Raw genomic sequence first — 21,369 nt, 5'->3', positions numbered from 1 at the left:
AGTTTATGTATTTGTGATCATACTGTGTGACCTGCTTGTATACTTACACACTAGGTGTACTGTTCTCTCTCCCTCTGTTGTACTGTCTCAGTGTGAACATAGATTAAACAGCCCGCCAAACTCTTTTGAGAGCCAGGGAATGAGCAGCCATGCTCCTTTATTGACTTGTTTGCAGTCCACTGACATTCAAACGGAGTGAAACTATAAAAAAAGAAGTTACAAGGCACTTAATGATCTCATACATGCAATTGTAACATACACAGATTACTTGTAAAATATGGTCATGTGGAATAAGTCATCAATAAGTGTTTTATAATGACTAATAAAGAGCCAATATACTGCTAATATGCATGTTAATTAACAACTAGTTGATGGCTAATTTGTGTATCTTAATATGAAGTTGTACCGCTTATATGATGAACATTGATGTCTATGTGCCTTATTCTGTATTTGATATAATTGTTTCAATGAAAAAAAAAAGATATAAGTCAATATATTGAGTTAGTAAGTCAATATATTGAGATAGTAAGTCAATGTATTGAGATAGCTAAGTCAATATATTGACTTATTGACTTTTTTTTTTTTTCCTGTGGCGCAAACAGCCTTCCATAATATTCCATTACTCAATTTTTTTTAAACATATTTTTAATGCTTAAACACACTGCCGCTCCTGTATTTCCTAATTTTGGATCAATAAAGTATCTATTTATCTATCTATTTATCTAAGATATGTGTGTTAACGAGCAGTTGAACAGGTGTACCTAATAGAGTGGCCAGTGAGTGTATGTTGAGCAACTCCAAATATAAACCTGTAGCATAAGGCTATAAGGATGGATAAAGTGCATTTACTATAGCATATGTTTGCACACTTACGATTGGTGTCTATGCGTTAGCATATTTTTAGCCCTAGAACCTGCTCCTGCCACCTGTAGCTCCTTTGCTTTACGTCGTTGCTCAATAACATGTAATTGCTGCTATAAAGATAATAACGTCCTCTGTGGTGTTTAATAAAAGTATGATAGTTGTTCAAACAATAGCCTTGAGCAATTACCAGCCTTCTATATACACAAATATATTGTGGTTTTTACATCACATTTGCATTTGCAAATACATCAACATTCATCTATTAATCAGGCGGATACAAAAAGAAGGGCAAGGACCTTAAAAATGAGTGGCAATAATCTGAAAATAAAAAAGAAAATGCTCCCCACTAAGGCCCGGCTCCCGGATGAAATGACTGACGGGGCTGTTAAAAAATCAGAGGGGGCGATTTTTTTTTCACAACAAGGAAAAATACTGGTAATGTAATTAATTGACACACCAAGCTTTTTTCCTCCTTACTGCTCTACAACTCTTTTTTTGCTTCTTTATTTGTATTCCGGATTTACTCCTCTCGTTCTGTTCTTTTCCTCTGATCTTTAATGATAGTACATTATTAGATGGCTGCACTTTGGTTAAGAGACTAACATTGATTTCTTCAATGTATAAATTGACAGGCTCTGTCATAGCCGTGGGAACATGTTTCAAATGGGGGGTGCTGTGGGGATGACACCAGGGGCTGGTTCTGACCAATGTGCTGCCCTATAGGCAAGATTTTAGCTGGCAATGAAAAACCTCTGCAAAAGACAAATACACTACAAAAAGAGAAACATATTGACATGGTGGACAGCTTATATAACAAGGCTTCAAATGTATTTAGTATTAAAACATGTTTAAATTGGAGGGGTGGACTTCACATCCTCTAGGGGGGTCCGGGGGTGCTCCCCCGGGAAGATTTGTTTTAACATTTTGAAGTCAAATGCTTCAATCTGGTGCACTTTGAGCGCCCAATTACTAGACTGATCTAGAGGGTACAACAGATCGGTTTGCATTTTATTAATCAAATAAGTATGTGAACATTTCCAATAACCTACCATAGCCAATAACAAATAAATGTAACTTATTTTATTTGTGTTCATATTTGTGTTTATATTTTTAAATCTCTCCAGTTTTAAACGTTATTTTTGGTTTACTGTCCTATAGTATACATTGGAATGATTTCAAACCTGTTTTTATTTATCCTAATAATTATAAAAGGTGTGCCTTGGAAATATTTGTTTACATAAATTGTGATCAAAACGTTTGAGACTCACTGAGATAACTTAGACTAAAGTGAGTTATCCAAACCCTCAGAGTCCTTTACCTCACTGAGCCTCTCAGTCTGATAGGACAGAACTCTCCCTCCACATTATTGTAGAAACAGCTTCTTATATCCGTTAGCGCAGCAGAAGCTAACAACAATCCCCGCCGGTACCACGGTATCCCCGCGGTATCCCCTCTCTCTATCTCTCTCACTTTGGCTGTGAGCTGTGGGCGCCTGCTAAGCCAACATCCTCCACTTTCATCACTACAGCGCCCATCATACAGGGCAAATGGCAAATGTAACCGGGTTGAAAAAGGGTGTTATCTTTACTTAATTATGAATGTTGTACATCAAGGCTGAAAATTCGTTTTTTTTTGTATTATATCTTGTTGAAGTGCAGATCCCCTGTCCTCCACCAGGGGGTGGTGCAGCACCCTCAGCACCCCTACTTCCCACGGCCCTGGGCTCTGTAATTATACCATAACCTTTTCTCCTCTATCCCTTAACTCGTCTTCCTATAGGCTACAGATTTACTTACTTACTTACTTATCTACTCTACACTGTAAGACCGAACAGTACAAGCTTCTTGAAGAATATGGGTTGTTTTAACCCACACATTTATAAAAGTTAATTCACCGCAAATTTTCTGATGACTATGAACTGATTTGTAATATTGTGTATACGGTATTCATCCACTTTGGGTCATATCGGGGATTGTACTCAAATGTTTTTACTCTGTCTGGCGTCATCACGTATGTCCTCCGGCCCCGACGTGCCTCACTGCTCTCACCATGGCTCTCACCCATGCGTTCATTTGAGTCCACCATTACAGCTCCTTTCGGATGAAATCACTCAAACTTTCAGAAGTATACTTTGACCAGACTCTCGAGTCTCACTGCCGGAATTTGATCGCGCTACTCTGGTAAGTTACGTCTTGCCTTTGCACAGTATTTAAATGATGTTTTATTAATTTCTGCATCTAATGCACTTTGTGTCGCATGGTGTTTGATTTGAGCTCTTGTTAGCTAACCTAGATTTAATATCTGCCTCTCTTGAAAAATTATTTAAACCTGTAAGACAGTATTTTATATTGCTTTAAGTTATATCTAAAAGTGGAACGTTTGTGTTGCAAAAGTTCTCTGGAAAATTCGAACCGCAAATGGCGGCAGTTTTTACAATCGGTTTCAAGTTAGCTTGCTTTTACAAAACATGCAGAACGCACGGTTATGGTACAACGTTAGTGGATAAAATGCCTCTAGTCAGCCTTTCCCAAACTCAGGGTCGCGACCCGTTTTGATTGGGTCGCCATGTTAAATGCATTGCTACACACACACAGCGTCAGAGCTGATGGCTGCGTTGCAAATACAATTTTTTTTATAATTTTTGTATTTTATTTTTTATTTTGAAAATGAAATTATGCAATATAGCATTGTATATTGAATTATTTAATTTTCTAAATACAAATAAACTAAAATTAAAAGATTGTATTTGTATCAGCTCTGACGCGTCCCCCGCGAAAGTTTTCGCGCCGTCTCTTTATATTGTTTATAGAGAACCGCAGTGACGCGTCGTAAAACCCGGAAGTAAACTTCTTCCGGTTCCGTCGCGAAAAACCAATGCAAATTCTCCATAGGATTTTGGAAAATAGCTCGAAATAAGGTCTGTGGTTGACACACATTTAAGAGAGGGATCACGTTTTGTTCAGCCGGATAATCTCCACATGTCAACCCTACTTTTATAATTTTTGAATCATAAATCTAGTCGCCAAAAGTGAAATGCTAACATTATGCTATAAACGAACTACAAGCCAGTACAGCAGCAGGGTCGCACGACTTCAACGTCACGCCAACTTAAGATCGTTTCAACTGACTTGCACTGAAACTGCTCTTTGAACACTTTAAATATATTAACATTTTAAACTGTATACCCCGGTTATCTAGGCCCGTTTTGTTTAATGTATACCACGTTTAACTAGGCCCTTTTTGTTTTATGTATACATGTCACACTGTGGGAAACAATATTTCGATATTCCTGGATGTATAACACATGTAGAGTTTTTGACAATAAAGCTGAATTTAACTTTCGCGTGCTTGCATATTTTAACAAAGCTTTTTCATTTTAGCCACACTGAATTTAACTAGAAGTCATGGCTGTGTCAATTACCAGTCTGATATCGTTTTACAAAATAGAGGAGAGAACCACTACAAGTCAGGACACGTTACAGTGCAGCCTAGATGAAGGTGTGCTTACCGGTGTTGTCAGGGCTAGCATGAGGGACAAGGTTTATAGTGTCGGTGAGTAGTTATAGCAAGAGTTAACCTTTTAAGACCGAGTTAATTTATTCACATTAATTCCCATCAACAAATCAATTGTATGTGTCACATGAAATCTTTATTAGGCAAGGCAAGGCAAGTTTATTTATATAGCACTTTTCAACACAAGGCAATTCAAAGTGCTTTACAAAAAATGAAAGACATTAAGAAAATGGCATTTAAAATCAGTCATTAAAAAGAAAAGCTAATCAAATAAACATTAAAAGAAAAAATACATGGATAAAAGTTACAGTGCAGTCTAAGATATGAATAGTTCAATTAAGAGCAGCGACAAAAAGAAAAGTCTTCAGCCTGGATTTAAAAGTAGTAAGTTGCAGCGGACCTGCAGGTTTCTGGGAGTTTGTTCCAGATATTTGGAGCATAATAACTGTACGCTGCTTTACCATGTTTAGTTCTGACTCTGGGGACAGAAAGCTGACCAGTCCCTGAAGACCTGAGAGATCTGGATGGTTCATCATTTAGCAGGAGGTCAGAAATGCATTTTGGTCCTAAACCATTCAGTGCTTTATAAACAGCAGCAGTATTTTGAAATCTATTATTTGACACACAGGAAGCCAGTGTAAAGACTTCAGAACTGGAGCGATGTGATCCACTTTCTTAGTGTTGGTAAGGACTTGAGCAGCGGTGTTCTGAATCAACTGCAGCTTTCTAATAGATTTTTTTAGTGAGACCTGTGAAGACACCATTGCAGTAGTCCAGTCTACTGAAGATAAAAGCATGGACACGTTTTTCCAAATCCTGCTGTGACATTAGTCTTTTAATCCTAGATATGTTCTTTAGGTGATAGTAAGCTGATTTAGTAACTGTTTTAATGTGACTGTGGAAACCAATAACTAATTTAACCCGCTGACAAGAGAGCTCACCTCCGAAGATCGTGACTGGCTGAGGGACAGACTCTGGGGCAGGTTCTCAGGAATTTCTTGGCTTCTCTCCCCCGAGCCAGAAGAGGAACACTACAGCTTGGAAACACTTACTGTTCCTGAAATTATCAAATCTGTTGGGCATCAGGGACCTGAGGCAATTGTGGCAAGCATGGCCTTGTCTGAAGAGCAACAGAGGGCAATTCAGGTGGCTACCACTGGTCAGCGAACCAACCCAAACTGGCATTTGTTCAGGAAAGGAAGGTTGACTGCCAGCAACTTTGGAGCTGTCCTGAGGTCAAAGCGTGTGACTGCTTCCCTTATTGCCAGGGTGCTAGGGCAACAACAGGCCCTTGATGGAGTTGTGTCTGTACAGTGGGGGACTATGAATGAATGTGAGGACGTCAGGGCATCCACCACTGCAACTCAGATGCAGGTCCATGAGTCAGATTTGTGGCTCTCCTTATCAGGATTGTTGGGGGCATCTCCGGATGGTCTGGTAGGGTCTTCCGCTGTGCTGGAGGTAAAGTGTCCCTACGGAGCCAGGGAAATGACAATTAGTGAAGCATTGCAAATCAAGGGCTTCTGTGTCATTAAGGAAGGAGAAACATTCAGCCTGCGTGAGGAACATCCTTACTGGCACCAAGTGCAAGGTCAGCTTCACCTCACTGCAAGGAAGAAGAAATAAAAAAATTGTGAATTGTTTTTAATTTACATTTACTCGCCTTTGCAATGTTGTGGTTGTTAGAGTGTTAGGTTTCCTGTCAGCTCGTCTGTTGGGAAGATATAAAATATAGTTTCATGGAAGTCACACCGTCACATATACTGTAAGAGCATTAAGACATACAGTACATAGGCTAAAACAAAAACATCTAAAGATATAACCTTGCACTTTGATAAGTCTTGTGAACATTTTCACTATTTTGACATTTTTATAGAGGAAAATTGAACTAAAGAAATAAATGGTAGATTAATCTATATTGAAAATAGGTGTCAGCTGCTACACTAATTATAATAGTTATATTTCTTAATTAAGATAAGATATTACTGTATTGATCCCAATTTGGGAAATGTTTGTGTTGCAGCAGCATAACAAGAAAAACAAAATATAAGTTATTATATATACAAAAGTATGTGAGGGATGGAATATTAAATTGAATATAAATGTAAAATGTACATGTGATTTTACGTCCAAGAAAAGCTATGGAGCAGAGAGTTCTCTGCCAGCCAGAGGTGATTTGTTATTAGTTCAATATGTCAAACTGATTTCCCTGACTACAATCTTTAGTTACATGGTGAAACGTTATGCTGCTTGTACTAATAAGACTTATCATATAAGCCACACAGGTTTTAATAGGATGTATTCATTATCTTTACTTATGTTGCGGTCTTTTAAGCAGCGCCATCTCTATAACGGCAATACAGTCACTACCCATTATTTACATTTCACCGTGACAGGGACAAAAATGTAACGTCAGCTTACCTCATGGCACGAATCCAGACTCTCCTTTGGAAAACATTGGCCGGGAAACGATAGAACAAGCACGTTTCATGCGAAGACCTGTGGCTGCAACCCGGAGCAAAGCAACAAACCATTGCGTAGCTAACTAGTAGCGCTAGCTTTAGCTAACGTTAGCCAACGAAACGAACTGCCGAGTAAAATTGGAAAACACTGGTAATTAATTATTCTATAATTTTTAAAACTACGGTGTTAAAAACGACAATTTCAAAAATACAGATTCTAATGGTCAGATATAGATATACAGATACTAAAGATAGGCAGGTACTTGCTTTCAAGCAGAACACAGGGGAAAACAAACTTAGCGGGAGTGTTTACGTGTTCGGCGTAATGACGTACAACGGCCTCGACAATTTCTGTAGTCCTATTCAGCCATTCGGTAACAACCATCGTTTTTCAGACACGTAAACTCTTCAAAAATCACCAGTGGGGTCACTGCTGATGTATTTAATGTCGTAGAACAAAACGTCAATTACCTCTTAAATTTGTGTCAACCACAGACCTTATTTCGAGCTATTTTCCAAAACCCTATGGAAAAAATGCATTGCTTTTTGAGGAAGGAACCGGAAGTGCTAAAAATGCTAACTTACTTCCGGGTTTTACGACGCGTCACTGCGGTTCTCTATTGTCTGTTGATTAATCCCGATCGTACATGATGGCAAAAAGACGATACAAAGAGGAGTTTTTAAACGTTGGCTTCACAAAAGCTGTTAGAAATGGAGAGGAGCGGCCTCAGTGTGTTTTTATATGGAGAGGTGCTCAGTAACGAAAGCTTGAAAATGAACAAATTGGACCGGCATCTCCAAACAAAACATCCTCTGCATCGGGACAAATCGAAGGATCTTTTCCTCTGCAAAGAAGAGTTGTTCAAGAAGCAGTGCTTTGACGGCGGAAAAGTAAGTCACTCATTTTAATCATTTGATTTGTGTGTTTGTGAGTTTGTCAGGGTCTGTTGTGAAATTGTTTCGTTAATGCAAAGTTGGATGAAATGCAGACTGAGGCTCGGAGCGGACCGCCAGCTGCGCGCTCTCGCGCGTCCTCTACCTGCTCCCGCGAGTCCACTACATTCTGCAGCGGCACAGAGCGATGTTTCAACTTTTACTAGCCTAAAATGTTTTTATAACGGCCGGGAGAAAAACAGAGAAACAATAACCACAGGAAGATTAGAGGGAAATGGGCAGGTAGTATGAGAAGGAAAGCGAGAGAAAGCTTTTTTTCACTGCAGCCGCACGGACGTGACTGCTGCAGTGTGATGCACAATACATATGGGGGTTATTCCCTATCTTTATTCAAGAGCGTGGTCTTTAAATTTGAGAGCATACTTTATTGATTTCAGGTTCAGAATATGTATTGCTTTCCCTCAAACCCTGTCCTCACACTCAAATAGTGCCTGCTTGCACTTATGGCGCGTTTCCACTGCAGCGGGTAGCTTGCTTTAAGCGTGCCGAGCCGTGCGGGGCCCGTTTTTGGTTTCGTTTCCACTTGGCCTAGTACCGGCTAGCAGGTCCTAATTCACAGTATTGAGTATGTATGTCGCTTTGGATAAAAGCGTCTAACAAGTAACATGTAATGTAATGCGCTATAAATGTGGTTGCCAGGTCCACATTAGGTATACAGCGTACGCCGGCTGGTGTTAAAAATCACCCAATAACCCAGCAATGTTAATGATGATATCTTCTCTGTTATTTTCAGGCATTCAAAGGGAACAGAGGGGCACTGAGGGTATCCTATCAAGTCAGCCTCCACATTGCCAAAACAAAGAAGCCCCATTCCATCGGGGAGCAGCTGATCAAGCCTTGTCTTAAAGATGTGTGTCTCTCTGAATATAGTCGCGCACTTGTCTCAACTACAGGAGAACTTCAAGCTGTACTTCCCTGACTCACAGAGAGCTCAAAACCTTCAAGTGGGTGAAGTTTCCCTTCCAAGCTGTGCCATAACAAGACCTGGGTCTCAGTCAGGCAGAGTTAGAGGCACTGGTCACACTGCAGGTCAACAGGGGCAGTAAGATGCTGTTTGAAACAACCACTTTGGCACAGTTTTGGGTTGCTCGTTTCCAGCAGGCTGAGTTCTCCTGCTTGGCTAAGATAGCTGTAGAAGTATTGATACAGTTTGGCACCACATACTTGTGTGAATCTGGGTTTTCTACTTTAGCATACCTGAAAAACAAGTACAGAAACAGGCTAAATCCTGAGCATGATCTCAGATTGGCACTGTCAAAAACCCAGCCCAGAATAGATCTGCTGGTTGAAAACTTCAACCAGCCACATACCTCTCATTAGATGTAATTGTTATTATATTTTATATCATGTATCAATATATTATATAATACCCCTTCTAGCATGTCAGATGAGAACATATTGTAAATAAGTCAGTAAAGTTAATCAGTTGCCAAGTGTTGGAGTTTCTTTGTCTCTCAGAGTGTTTTACAACAGCTCTGTTCATTTAAAAGGGTGTGTACATAGTTTTTGATCTAGTGACAAACTTAATGTTGCACTTCTGATAATTTAAATGTGGTTTCACCTGTGATGTACTGTATACTGCACTTCCTATAGTTAGTGTTTAGTCCCTTTCTGTTTACAACATGTTTGTTCTTTGTTAATTTAAAATACTTTAAAATGGTGTGTACATAGTTTTTGAGCTAGTGACAAACTTAATATTGCACTTTTGATAATTGTATCATTTAAATTAGATTTGTACTGTATATACTTGACTGCACTTCCCATGTTTCGTCTTTTTGCTTTGATCCTTATTTTTTCTGGGCAAGCTCAAAGGGAAGGTTTTTATGGTGAGAAACCTAATTGCTAAGAAGCACTTTTATAATTAAATAAACATTTTCATTTACATTTAAAATTCATGGTGTGTTGCATTCTTTGTTTATAAATGTAGATATTATGGAAAATCTTGATTTTTTTTTTTAGCTTGGGTCCCTTAGGACCACAACATTTCTGTTTTGGGTCTCATGCTGAAAAAGTTTGGGAACCCCTGCTCTAAGTTAATAAAACACTATAGGCCCTGACTGCAGCACGCAGAATGGGGCGTGGTCAGATGTGGGCGGGGCTGGACGTCCGATGGGCGGGGTGTATGGATATCGTAGTGAGACAAACAGCATCATCTGCTGGACAACTACAAGACGTACAAATACAAATCTGCACTCGACTAAATATCATTTAAAACTAAATATAAAAACTTCATACTAATTAAATGCATGAATGTATTTAAATATAACTTTTTATACCACATGTGCAATGTGGTATAAAAAGTCATATTTTCTATATTAGTGTATTTAAGTTCATTATTTAATATTTGTTTTAATTGATTATTCATTTTGTCAGTTCTGTGCATACTCATATCTAGTCCATATATTTCAAATGATACATTGCAATGCATTTCATAGAATGATAGAAAAAGCATTTATTATTTACAACATTTATCATATAACAGAACAATCATTAAGAACCGAAAAAGCAAATACAGTAAATATAAAAACCAAACCAAGTATATATATATATATATAAAAAAAATCTATACAACAGTGAAAGGCTTTGCTGATGCAAACATTCAACCGCGCTCTTCAAAACAGGCATGAACCTTAAGGTTTTTTTTATCAATGCACTGCTGAAAAAAAATTAAATAGTCCGACTCTAATTTGAACCTGAACATAAATGGGTCCATCCTGTCTTCCCAGCTGTCTTCGTCCCTCAGGTTGCTGGCTTCACCAAGGTTATGGAGAGCTGCTTCTCTGTCCAGTGGGGCCATGGAAAGAATTTGTGGCAGGATGACTTTATCTCCCATTTTCTTTGCAGAGCACCACTGCGATGCCGCCATAGCACTACTTATAAAGGGGTGCTTCTCCTACAGGAAGAAGAGAAATAGTTTATGCATTGCTACTACACTGTACATTTACTATTCTTATAGTGCTGCTGCTGATTTGCAACAAGATGAAGGTGAGATTATATACATTATATACACATATTAGACCCTCCAGAAAAACGCGATTCTGCGATCGCAGAATTTCCCGCATAATCAGCAAAATGCCGCAGATTTTTAAAAGTCCGCATATTTATCAAAAGGCCGCATAATCCCCGCATTTTTCCACACAAAGTTGAGAAAAAAAATTAAGAAGTTAACTCGTCTTGACGAGTAGTGATGATGACGCAACGTCATCAGCCCGCGCATCACATAAGGCAAACACCGTCGTGTGAAGGTGTGGAATTCACACACCAAGATGAACAAATCGAATCCATCACATTTACCCACGAACATTTCAGCTAAAGACCGGTCAAAGCAGTACCCCAATGTCTTGCACGAAAGTGGGGGGAAACTGTTCTGTACCCCGTGCAACTGTGTGTTGGAGCATAAAAGGAAATCGACTGTGAATACCCACTTCGATTCGCTCAAACATTCAAAAATGGTTTCTGCTGCGGACAAGAAAGCCAAGCAACTCACGCTCACAGAGGCTTCAACCTCCAAAACCCTTTCGAGGGTTGCAAGAAATGAGGTGAGTAGCCTACAATATTGAAGCTGGTCAGATAACGAACGAGTAAATGAAAACAGAATGAGGAGGAGGAGGTGGTGTGTGTGTGTGTGTGTGTGTGTGTGTGTGTGTGTGTGTGTGTGTGTGTGTGTGTGTGTGTGTGTGTGTGTGTGTGTGTGTGTGTGTGTGTGTGTAGCAACTCTTTAAAAGTACTCCCTTTCATTCAGTAGTAGCCTAGTAACAGGGTGCGGGAGAATAATCACCTTTTTTCCGCTTCCCGCATATTTCACAACTGTTCGCATATTTCGCAACTTTCCGCATATTACGCAATTTTCCCGCATAAAAACCCCGCATTTTTATCGCATAATCAAGGATTTTAGCCCGCATAATTAAGGATTTTGGCCCGCGTTTTTCTGGAGGGTCTAACATATACACACACACACAGTGTAGGAATCCAGGAATCAAACTCAATTAGTGTGCATCATAATTACTAACTTGAATGTCGTTTGCACAGAATTCTCTTCAGGGTCCAGGTGACACAAGCAGAGCAACTTGTCTAATGGGGGATAACACACAGCTGTATAGACAAGGACATTCAAAAAAATTGAAAACTGGAACATATAACTGGTTGAATATTGTCAAACTGGTGGAACCACCAACTTTTGAACACTGCAGAACTGCAAAACCACCAACAGTGAAATAATGCCGAACAGGTTGGCCAAGAGCTTGATTTTAAGGAAACAAACAGAAAAGAAAGCTTATAAATGGGTGGTAAGTTAACAGAACATTCCCATTTTAAATGTCTTATGCTCAGTTTCAGTGCAATCTTTTGTTCAATAACATGTCAATTTATGCTTGAGGTCATCTTTTAAATGTAAAACTGAACACAGAGCCATAGACAAAAATAATACAAATATAAGAACAGAACCTTAAAACTAAACATAATTTCTGTGCTTAAAAACCTCAATGTTTCCATTTGGCTTTCATCACGGAAGCCAGTGCCATTTAGGGAATCTAAAAAAAAAGATCTCCCTTTCTTGTGGCTTCATTATCTACAAAATAGTTACCACAGAAAATAGAACACACAATTACAAAATTTGAGCTGAAATACTTATCTTAATTTTGAAATTACAGTAACAGTATAAGAAGATATTATACTTTATTGATGAAATTAGTAATATTTTGTGTTTAGCTTGAAATACAGATAAGTAAATTCATATCACTGACACATATTGTCCAATGCCCTGGGCGCCACACAGGAACCAGAATCCACTGGAAATCGTCGGCTTTATCCTTGTGAGAGATTGTAAAATGAATAGTTTACATTCAGTGATTCTCATATGATTCCAGAAAATATAATAATGATAATACGCATAAGTACCGGGAGATGCTGTTCAGGATTCTGCAACATAGGTATAAACCAAGTGTGAACGACATAGCTGTTTGCCGAGAACACTTTGATGCCCTGTAAGACAGTTGTTATTTCAGTCCAGAAAAGATTATAAACAGAAGGGGATACATTTATATTGGAAAAGGTATGCAACTTCACTACCTGGTCATTGGCCAGCTTCTCTATGACCTTGAGGCAGCTGTTTAGGATCTGTAAAAGAAGAGGAAAATGGCAACATTGCCTACATTTGTACTGATAAAATAACAACACTTTGTCTATGCATTATTTCCATACTTACCATCCCTTCAACATCCTGTGGTCGTCCCAAAGTCCAAAAGTCAGTGCGTGTAAGGATCTGGTTGTTTACATAGGCAAGGCGTTCATCTGGGCTCCCTATGCTGTCCAATACCTGTGAAAGCTGACAGACACATTTAGAAAATTATTTTTAAAATCTCCATGGTGTGTTCTAGATTCAAACAGTCTATTCACCATATTTTCCTGTGTTTGAGTCAGCTTCTGTCCCCAACAGGACTGGTGGGCCTTTACTGTATGAAGAGTCAGTTGTGGGGTCGTCGTCTCTTTGCTTTGATGCCTCCGGGCCGCTCAGCTCCGGGCGCATTACCGCCATCTACTGATGTGTAATGTGGACTCACAAGGCGGGGTCGGACATCCAACCCCGCCTTTTATCCGACCCCGCCCCATTCCGCGTTCCGCGGCGAGGACCTTCTCATAAAACATGCCCAGACATGCATGCAAAAGAGAAGAAAAAAAACTGCCGCCATTTGCGGATCGAATTTTCCAGAGAACTTTCCAGTATGCATGCGGTAACAAAAGAAGAAAGCGCGCCGCCTGCCTCCATTTTATGCTCGAAAATAGTGTTTCTCTGATCATTTTGTGAAAACTTTGCAACCCAGCTAACCTTCAATGTTTTTTCTCTTTAGGAGCAACTGGCAGATGAAGGGCTTCTTCAACCTGGTAAGCCTTGCAGTGGATAAACTGTAACGCACTTGGGGGGGGGGGGTGCGCTAGTGGAGCCTGTGGAGCCACGCAGCAGCGAAACTGTGGTGCGCTTACACTGTAGGTGCGCCGCGTTTGGGGGGGTCGGTGGTTGGGTGCTAGTGTGTGTTAAGATGAGATAAAAACCATCCCTTGATTGCAAAGTTAATGCAGACTACCTTTGCCCTGCGGCGCAATGAGATCATCAATGATGAGCTACCTGTTGGAGAGATCCTGGAATGCTGGCTTGCCTTGACAATGGAGTCACAGGTGAAAATATTTGAGATATTACAACTATATAATAATTTTGTGTGCCTTTGTCACCGATAACTTTGGCATGTTTACTCAGATTTAGCATGTCATGTTTCTGTTTATCTCTGCTGCCTTCAGTCCACATATACATTGTACTCTGAATTAGTCATTTTATATTTTGGCAGATTTGTGCAGAGTTTCACAGGACCTCAACCTGAAGAACCATTTTTACGCGGAGTTGGATCGGCATGCCGTTGAGCTTGTTCAGGAAGAAGGCGGCACGCAAAGGCGAAGTGTCTGAAGTTCAGCTCTTCACTGCCTATGACCTCCAGGTGAGTCGGTTAAGCCTCTTGGAGTGAATTTTCTGTGTGTGTTGGGGGGCGGGGGGTCAGCCTGATAGACTTAGATTTATTATTAAGATAATTGTGTTTGGGGAGGGAACAGCAGTGTTAATGTTATTGCACGTTGTTGTTGTGCTAATGAGATATAGGTGGGATCGCAGACGCCTCAATTGCTTCAAATGGTAATCTCTTCAGTCATGGAAGAGCCCTTGGGATATCAATTGTTGTGTGGCTATGCTGTTTAGCATTCAAAGTAAAACAAAGATATGTTTTTGCACTCAAGTATCAAGGTGACGTCCATAGCCGACGTGCTGCTCTCCTCCCTGGTCTGCTTGGATTTCTGCATGAGGATGACTCCAGGTTTCTGAGGCTGTGGCTTGTAAATCAGCATAATAACTGTTTTGAATGTATGTGACAGATCATCAACAAATATAGTTCATCTTATAAATATACATACACACACAGACAGACAGACACACATACACACACATAGACATACACACACACACAGATAGACACACACACACATACATACATAGACACACACATACACACATACAGACAGATGCATACACACACACACACATACACACAAACAGACATACACATACACACACACACACACACAGACACACACACACACACACACACACACAAACACACATACACACACCAGGGTGTCCGCGGGGTCTTAAAAAGTATTAAAAGTTGATAAATCAATTTAGCGAAAATTAAGGCTTTTAAAAAGTATTAAAAAGTATTAAATGGCATTTTCCAAGGTATTAAGAAGTCCCACAGCAACGACAACATGAAACACCCTTTAATTTACTGAAACGACATGTCGGGAAACCCCACAAGGCGGCCCCATGCATAGCGCGCCGTAAAATGTTGCTTATTATTTTAAGTTTCGTTGCCTTGCTCCGCTCTGTGTGTGTGTGGGTGGGGGGGGGGGGGGGGGGAATAAACGACTACGGTAACGGGTCCCAAGGTGGGAAGACCGGCATACGCAACGCTCTGGGGGTCCAACGGCTCCGTGTGTGCCCTATATGATCATTTTCTGATAACGATGAAAGAGCCCGCCTCCCTCTCCCCACGTCTCCTGCTGCTGCTGGGCTGTCAGAAGAGGGGGAGGAAAAGAGAGGCAGTCACCGTTTATTAAATATTATTATATTATTATACAGAGAACAGAGTCGTTATCAATTTGTTTTAAAGCTCAATAAATAACAAAGAAGACCTCTGACCGGCACTTTCCTAATTTTGTACGGAAGATTTAAACTTTAAGGGACATGTTGACCGGCGGAACATTTTTTTTACGGAAACTGCCGCACGGTCCCCTCGTTCCTTGGAAAAGGCGGAGAGGTGGGTGTTTTTCATCTGCTGGTGGACTACCTGAGAGATACAGCAGGAGAACACGCCGTCCACCGAGGAGAATAAACAGAAGGGCAACCATGGCAACCATGCTCCGGGTTCTTCTTCGCTGCTTTTGGTGTATTTCGGGCGGCAGCAGCGCCACTTACAGGCATGACATAGTACTACATCGTTTCCAGCATTTGCAGCGGTCTAGTGTGAACGGACACGTTAATGAATCGAATGTGTTTGAAAGGAAGCCTTTTTTGCGCTTGCGTATGCGTTTTACCGTGTGGGGCCGGGGTCTAAGCCAAACTATATACGGTCACAGAGATCTGCTATTTTAAAGTAAAGTCAACACATATAGACCCTAAATATAGTCTATATTAAGAACGAGAAAAGTCTTAACATATATATCCTTTTTTGTAAACATATGACAAATGTGTGAGGGTGATGACGTCAGAGCATCGTCCTATGTGCCAGGCAGGGGCGGATCTAGACAAATATTCATGGGGTGGCCAGAGGGTGGCAGGAGAATTTCAGGGGGGGCATCCCCTGGCAGAAGTATATGCTGATTTAATCGCAGTCATATCGATCAATGTTAACTTGGAAAGCCACAATATTGATATTTTAACTCAATAACATTAGGTGAGATTATTGTGGCACATCAGTAAAGCCTTAAATATAAATATATAAGGTGGCACACGTCATTTAATGAATTTTAACTGAATGAGTTGGTTTAACTCTTAGACCAGCAGGGTTACCAAATATGCAGACTGCTGCAATAAGTACATTAATTAACTGTCTCATCGATGTGTGTCTGTATGAATATGATAATATTAACAATCATATTATTCCTATCAGCTGTCAATCACTGTTATGATTCACATATTCATTTATTATTGAATAAACTATATTTTTTGGAGGAGTTAATGATGAACGTTCCTCAAGATTCTTGCTCACCCTCCTTCACATTTGAAAGACCAGTAATTATATCATAATTCAAAAGAATCAAAGGAACAGTTCAGCGCCCCACGACTTCATTGCAATCAGTTACAACCTGGACTTTACATCAGAAAGAACAAACATTAAAGAAGTGACTAACTGCATCAGTTAGGGTGTATTCAGCTAAAACATACATCGCTGAATTTATGATCCAGTGGAAAGTCTGTTCTCAGGACTTGAAACTGTTTTTTGGGGGCAGACCCCCACAAAGAAGAAACATATATTTACACATGTAAGGTCATCTTCTTAAACAGTTTATTATTCTCATCGACTCATCCGTGAGCAGAGCATCAAGTTGGCATGCCTATAACAGCTGAATGTGGCGATTTCCATCTTGTTCAGCAAAACACCTCACAAACGTATTAAGATTTAAAGCTATGGTGCGTTTTGATTCAATGCTGAGTACAGCCAAACTTGACAGGCTCTTCTCTGTCATAGTAGACCGCAAACAGTTGCGGCGCCAGAGTATTTGTGTTGGGTAATCTGTGGTAGGGCTAACCCATACAGTGGTGGGGCTCAAGTCAGTATTTTTGTTGGGTAATCTATGGTAGGGCTAACCCGTACAGTGGTGGGGCTCAAGTCAGTATTTTTGTTGGGTAATCTATGGTAGGGCTAACCCATACAGTGGTGGGGCTCAAGTCAGTATTTTTGTTGGGTAATCTATGGCAGGGCTAACCCATACAGTGGTGGGGCTCAAGTCAGTATTTGTGTTGGGTAATCTTTGGTAGGGCTAACCCATACAGTGGTGGGGCTCAAGTCAGTATTTGTGTTGGGTAATCTGTGGTAGGGCTAACCCATACAGTGGTGGGGCTCAAGTCAGTATTTGCAATGTAATTACATACACGCTCCCCTTGACAGTGAAACGCCACGCGTGAGGTTTATATTATTTCCCTGTCTCAATCCAAATTGAACTGTATGAAATAAAAAGGCACATTTGTCTTGTAGCAAATAAAAAGGGCGACCTGGAGCCAATCCTGCAATTTCCCCACAGGTCAAAGAGTTGACATGCTGAAAACCCAACCCCTGCAGAGGGGTCTGGGTGGATTCTCCCCCAGGAGATTTTTTGAAATACTAACATCAAATACAGATTCTGGTGCTCTCTTGAGAAGAAAAATAAATAAATATTACTACACAACGTATTTAAAAAAATGAATGCCATTTTAGTTTTTTGTTACTTTGTTCTGAAAGCTGAACCTGCTGCTCCTCACAGAGAGAAGAGGGAGGGGCTGAATTACTTTACTTTGTGGATAAGGGTGGATAGCCCCCATTGTTCTGTGTGTCAAAATGAAAGACAGCCCACACACCTATCAATCATCAAACCGTGGGGTCTTATAGTTGTACCGATGTATATCGATATGTACTACAGCAAAAGTATTCTCCGTCGGGACTTCCTGCAACAACACCACGCCGTTATCTTGATTCTGATTGGCCAGAAGACATTATCAAAGATGTTCTATTGAGAAGACGATCACTACGCGACAAAAGTTTTCAAAACCGTTTCTCTTCGGTATTTCCAGACAAGTGGCTACTGAAATCAATCTTACTAACGGCTGCCTGTGCAATTTATTCTGCGCGAGTTGGCAGACTTTATTTTGCTTACTTTAACATCATTTTTCATGGTGGGACTAAGCCATTTATTGGTATGGCTGTAGCCTACCCCAGTCATACCCTGACCGCAAATACCTCATTCCTTCTGTCTACTTGTATCCGAAATGCTTCTCGTTTTGCGCTGTCCTCCCGTTCAAATGAAATCGCCGCCAATCATATTTCCAAGCTCGCGCCAGGGGGGGGAGGGGTTACAAGGCTCGCGTCTTGTGCTGCATTCACTTGCACTCGGACATTAGAGATTTTCTCTCATAAATGTCCGATGAGCCACAACTTTTCTTTCAAAACAAAGCTGCCAAATGGGGTGGCAGCTGGGGTGGCAAGGCATTTTTCTGAGGTGGCAGCTGCCACCCCGTGCCACCCCGTAGAACCGCCACTGGTGCCAGGGCTTAGCCCCGGACAGCCCCAGCCCAATTTAACCCCTGGGTATTTGTGAGGGAGCTCCTATATGGGATTACCCCGCTGAAGCTCACCAAAGTTTAACATATTTCAAAGTTTTGTCAATTGTTTTGTTTATTGGTCAAATACTGGTTTCTAATGTTTTCTGAGGAGTTTTACTGGAATGAAAGAGCACAGAGTACAGAAGCAACAAAGCAGCATACTGCATTAAACCTGACCTTCACAGAGAGGTTGAAGTTCATGTGGAAAGGAGGCTTCAGTAGTCTGTCTGCACTCTGTTTAGTTTTGCTATCTTACAATCAATATAGTAAATTTGAGGTAAAGTGTGTTGCCAATGTAACCGGTTAGAACTCAAAGTTGCGATGAGGTCTTAAAATGTATGGAAAGGGTCTTAAAAAAGGTCTTAAAAGGTATTAAATTTGACTTCAGGATTCCTGCATATACCCTGACACACACACAAACACACATAGACACACGTACACATAGACCGACACACACACATACATAGACACACATACATAGACACACGCACACACACATATACAGACACACACACACATAGACAGACAAACACACACACATGCACATACACACACACACATAGATACACACACAGATACACATACACACACACACACACACACACACACACACACACACACATATACACACATATACAGATAGATACGCACACACACATACATACAAACAGACACACACACAGACACACACACACACACACACACACACACACACACACACACATAGATACAGACACACACACACATACACACACACATACACACACAGACACACACAATCAAGAGAGGGCTTTCTTTCCTGCAGCACCAGTGTTCATTACAAAATAATCCCTAGTTTTCCCCATATATTTTTGTATGTATAGTAGGGTGAGATTATACTGTAAATATATATTGACAGAGCTCTCAAGTCTCACGCATTTGGCGTGAGACACACGCATTTCACTCCATTCACACGCTCACACGCCACACCTTGTATTTCTCCCGCAGAAATTTCTTTCCAGGGTACCGCCCACCAAGTTGCGCCGCAAGCCAGAAGTTGGAGTACCAAACGCCGCTGCCAAAATCTCACTCTGAACTCTGTTCAAAACTTGAGAGCCCTGTATTGAGTTTCCAGTTTATTAGGTACAACTAGCTAATAGTAACGCAGTCTAATACAGTGATGCAATAAATACTACCCTTATGAAGGTTATACATGTTTTTTCTGTAGAAAGAATTTATGTCAACTGATTGGTTATTTTAGAGGTTTCTGGTGCAATGCGAATAGGCGTTTCCTTAAACCCACGTTATGCACAAAACATTAGGTTATTTTATGTGATATGTCACTGATGTATTTTTCAGCAAACATATTTCTGAGATAGCTAAGGCAATTTGGGGTAATAGGTAACGTGTATCTGTTCTTGTCATCAGGTAGAGCAGTCTGAGGATCCAGAAATAGATGACGTCGCGGTCGGACTTCTCCTGATCAGTGCCAGGTCGACAAATGCCACGCTCTCAGAGAAGATCGCTGTTGTCATAGAGGGGGACAAAGTTATGGAACTCCCCACACTGGCTGATGCATTCATCCATCTTTTTGCACTGATCTATGCCCTCCATCTGAGTTACCCGAAAGAGTTGGCAAACACTTTCGACTTCATCCAGAAAGTATTGATGGGCCTGGATGAGGGGAACATGAGGCCCAGGGTATAACACACACACACCACACTCCCTTGTGGCTGGACGCTGGCGTTGTGCCACACACACACACACACACACACACACACACAGACAGACACACAGACAGACACACAGACACACAGACACACAGACACACAGACACAGAACACACACACACACTCTTTAAATCTGCTCTATGCATTGTAATATGTGCAGGGTTCGTACGGGTGCTTGAAATCCTTAAATGCTTGAAATTTGACGTGGCGTTTTCAAGGTTGGGAAAGTGCTTGAATTTTGGGAATGGTGCTTGAAATTGAGAAAGTGCTTGAAAATGTAAATAATTTACTTTTACAATAAATTGCTGTCTGATTGAATAGTTCGCTTTTTAGATTAAAAGAAAAAAATTGCTTCGCTTCTACATAAAACAGCTCCGCTGCGGCCTTCCCGCGGTATGAGCGTGAACTGCAAGTGTTTTAGTTACGTGTGACCTGGGCATTTTGATGAGTGATAGATGACAGTGTGCCAGGAGGTTGCAGTTTCAATGAGCGTTGGCTATCAGAAGACAAATGCAAGCTATGGCTAATGTGTTACTGTTCAAGTTTGTTTGGTTTGTAAATGTTAAAAAAGGATGGAAAACATTTTCACATACATTTTTGTTACCTCACAATACATAATCTACACACACACACATACACACACACACACACACACACACACAATGTGTACTTTAAATCTGTTCATTGAAAAATGTGTTACTGTTAAGCTTCAAGTTGAAGGACTGTTTCCCATACATTATTGTATACTTTTAAAAATATATATCTGTATATTTGTCAAGGCCTTAGCACTGTTTAATTTATTTTGTATTTAAAAGTTAGTTATTTGCTATAATTTATATTGTTTGGTAAAGTGTGTGTCACTTAATAAAACAGTAATTTGAATTTAAATCGTCAGTGTTAAAGTGCTTTTTAATGTCAACAAACGTTTTAAGTATTCGACATTCCGTTTTGAGGACTACTCAATTAACTCATATTG

General features: G+C 40.4%; 1 protein-coding gene and 1 long non-coding RNA gene across 10 annotated transcripts; one reads left to right on the top strand and one right to left on the bottom strand.

Moving 5' to 3' along the window:
• Positions 1 to 1,807: 1,807 nt before the first annotated feature.
• On the top strand, positions 1,808 to 21,275 carry LOC307029226 (uncharacterized protein). Of its 8 annotated transcripts, none has more exons than XM_079664989.1 (6): positions 1,808 to 3,044; positions 13,640 to 13,964; positions 14,132 to 14,278; positions 14,571 to 14,647; positions 19,672 to 19,806; positions 20,092 to 21,275. In XM_079664989.1, exons 3-6 carry the CDS (start codon positions 14,195 to 14,197, stop codon positions 20,093 to 20,095), a joined length of 300 nt encoding a protein of 99 aa, XP_079521115.1. In that variant the 5' UTR covers positions 1,808 to 3,044; positions 13,640 to 13,964; positions 14,132 to 14,194; the 3' UTR covers positions 20,096 to 21,275. The 8 variants fall into 8 exon arrangements, 3 of the variants coding, with proteins under 3 accessions (XP_079521115.1, XP_079521113.1, XP_079521114.1); XM_079664987.1 differs by lacking the exon at positions 19,672 to 19,806 and having other exon boundaries at positions 1,871 to 3,044; positions 13,640 to 13,673; positions 13,896 to 13,964; positions 14,571 to 14,666; XR_013805255.1 differs by having other exon boundaries at positions 1,817 to 3,044; positions 14,571 to 14,694; positions 19,672 to 21,275.
• On the bottom strand, positions 12,150 to 13,628 carry LOC307029227. 2 transcript variants are annotated; one of them, XR_013805261.1, is made up of 3 exons: positions 12,997 to 13,628; positions 12,861 to 12,908; positions 12,150 to 12,773 (listed from the first exon to the last, which is right to left on the bottom strand). It is a non-coding gene; the product is annotated as an uncharacterized lncRNA (long non-coding RNA). The 2 variants fall into 2 exon arrangements; XR_013805260.1 differs by having other exon boundaries at positions 12,861 to 13,628.
• Positions 21,276 to 21,369: the final 94 nt, after the last annotated feature.

This window comes from Notothenia rossii (genome assembly GCF_949606895.1).
Source record: "Notothenia rossii genome assembly, chromosome: 2".
Lineage (NCBI taxonomy): Eukaryota > Metazoa > Chordata > Actinopteri > Perciformes > Nototheniidae > Notothenia > Notothenia rossii.
This window is presented reverse-complemented; position numbering and strand designations above follow the sequence as displayed.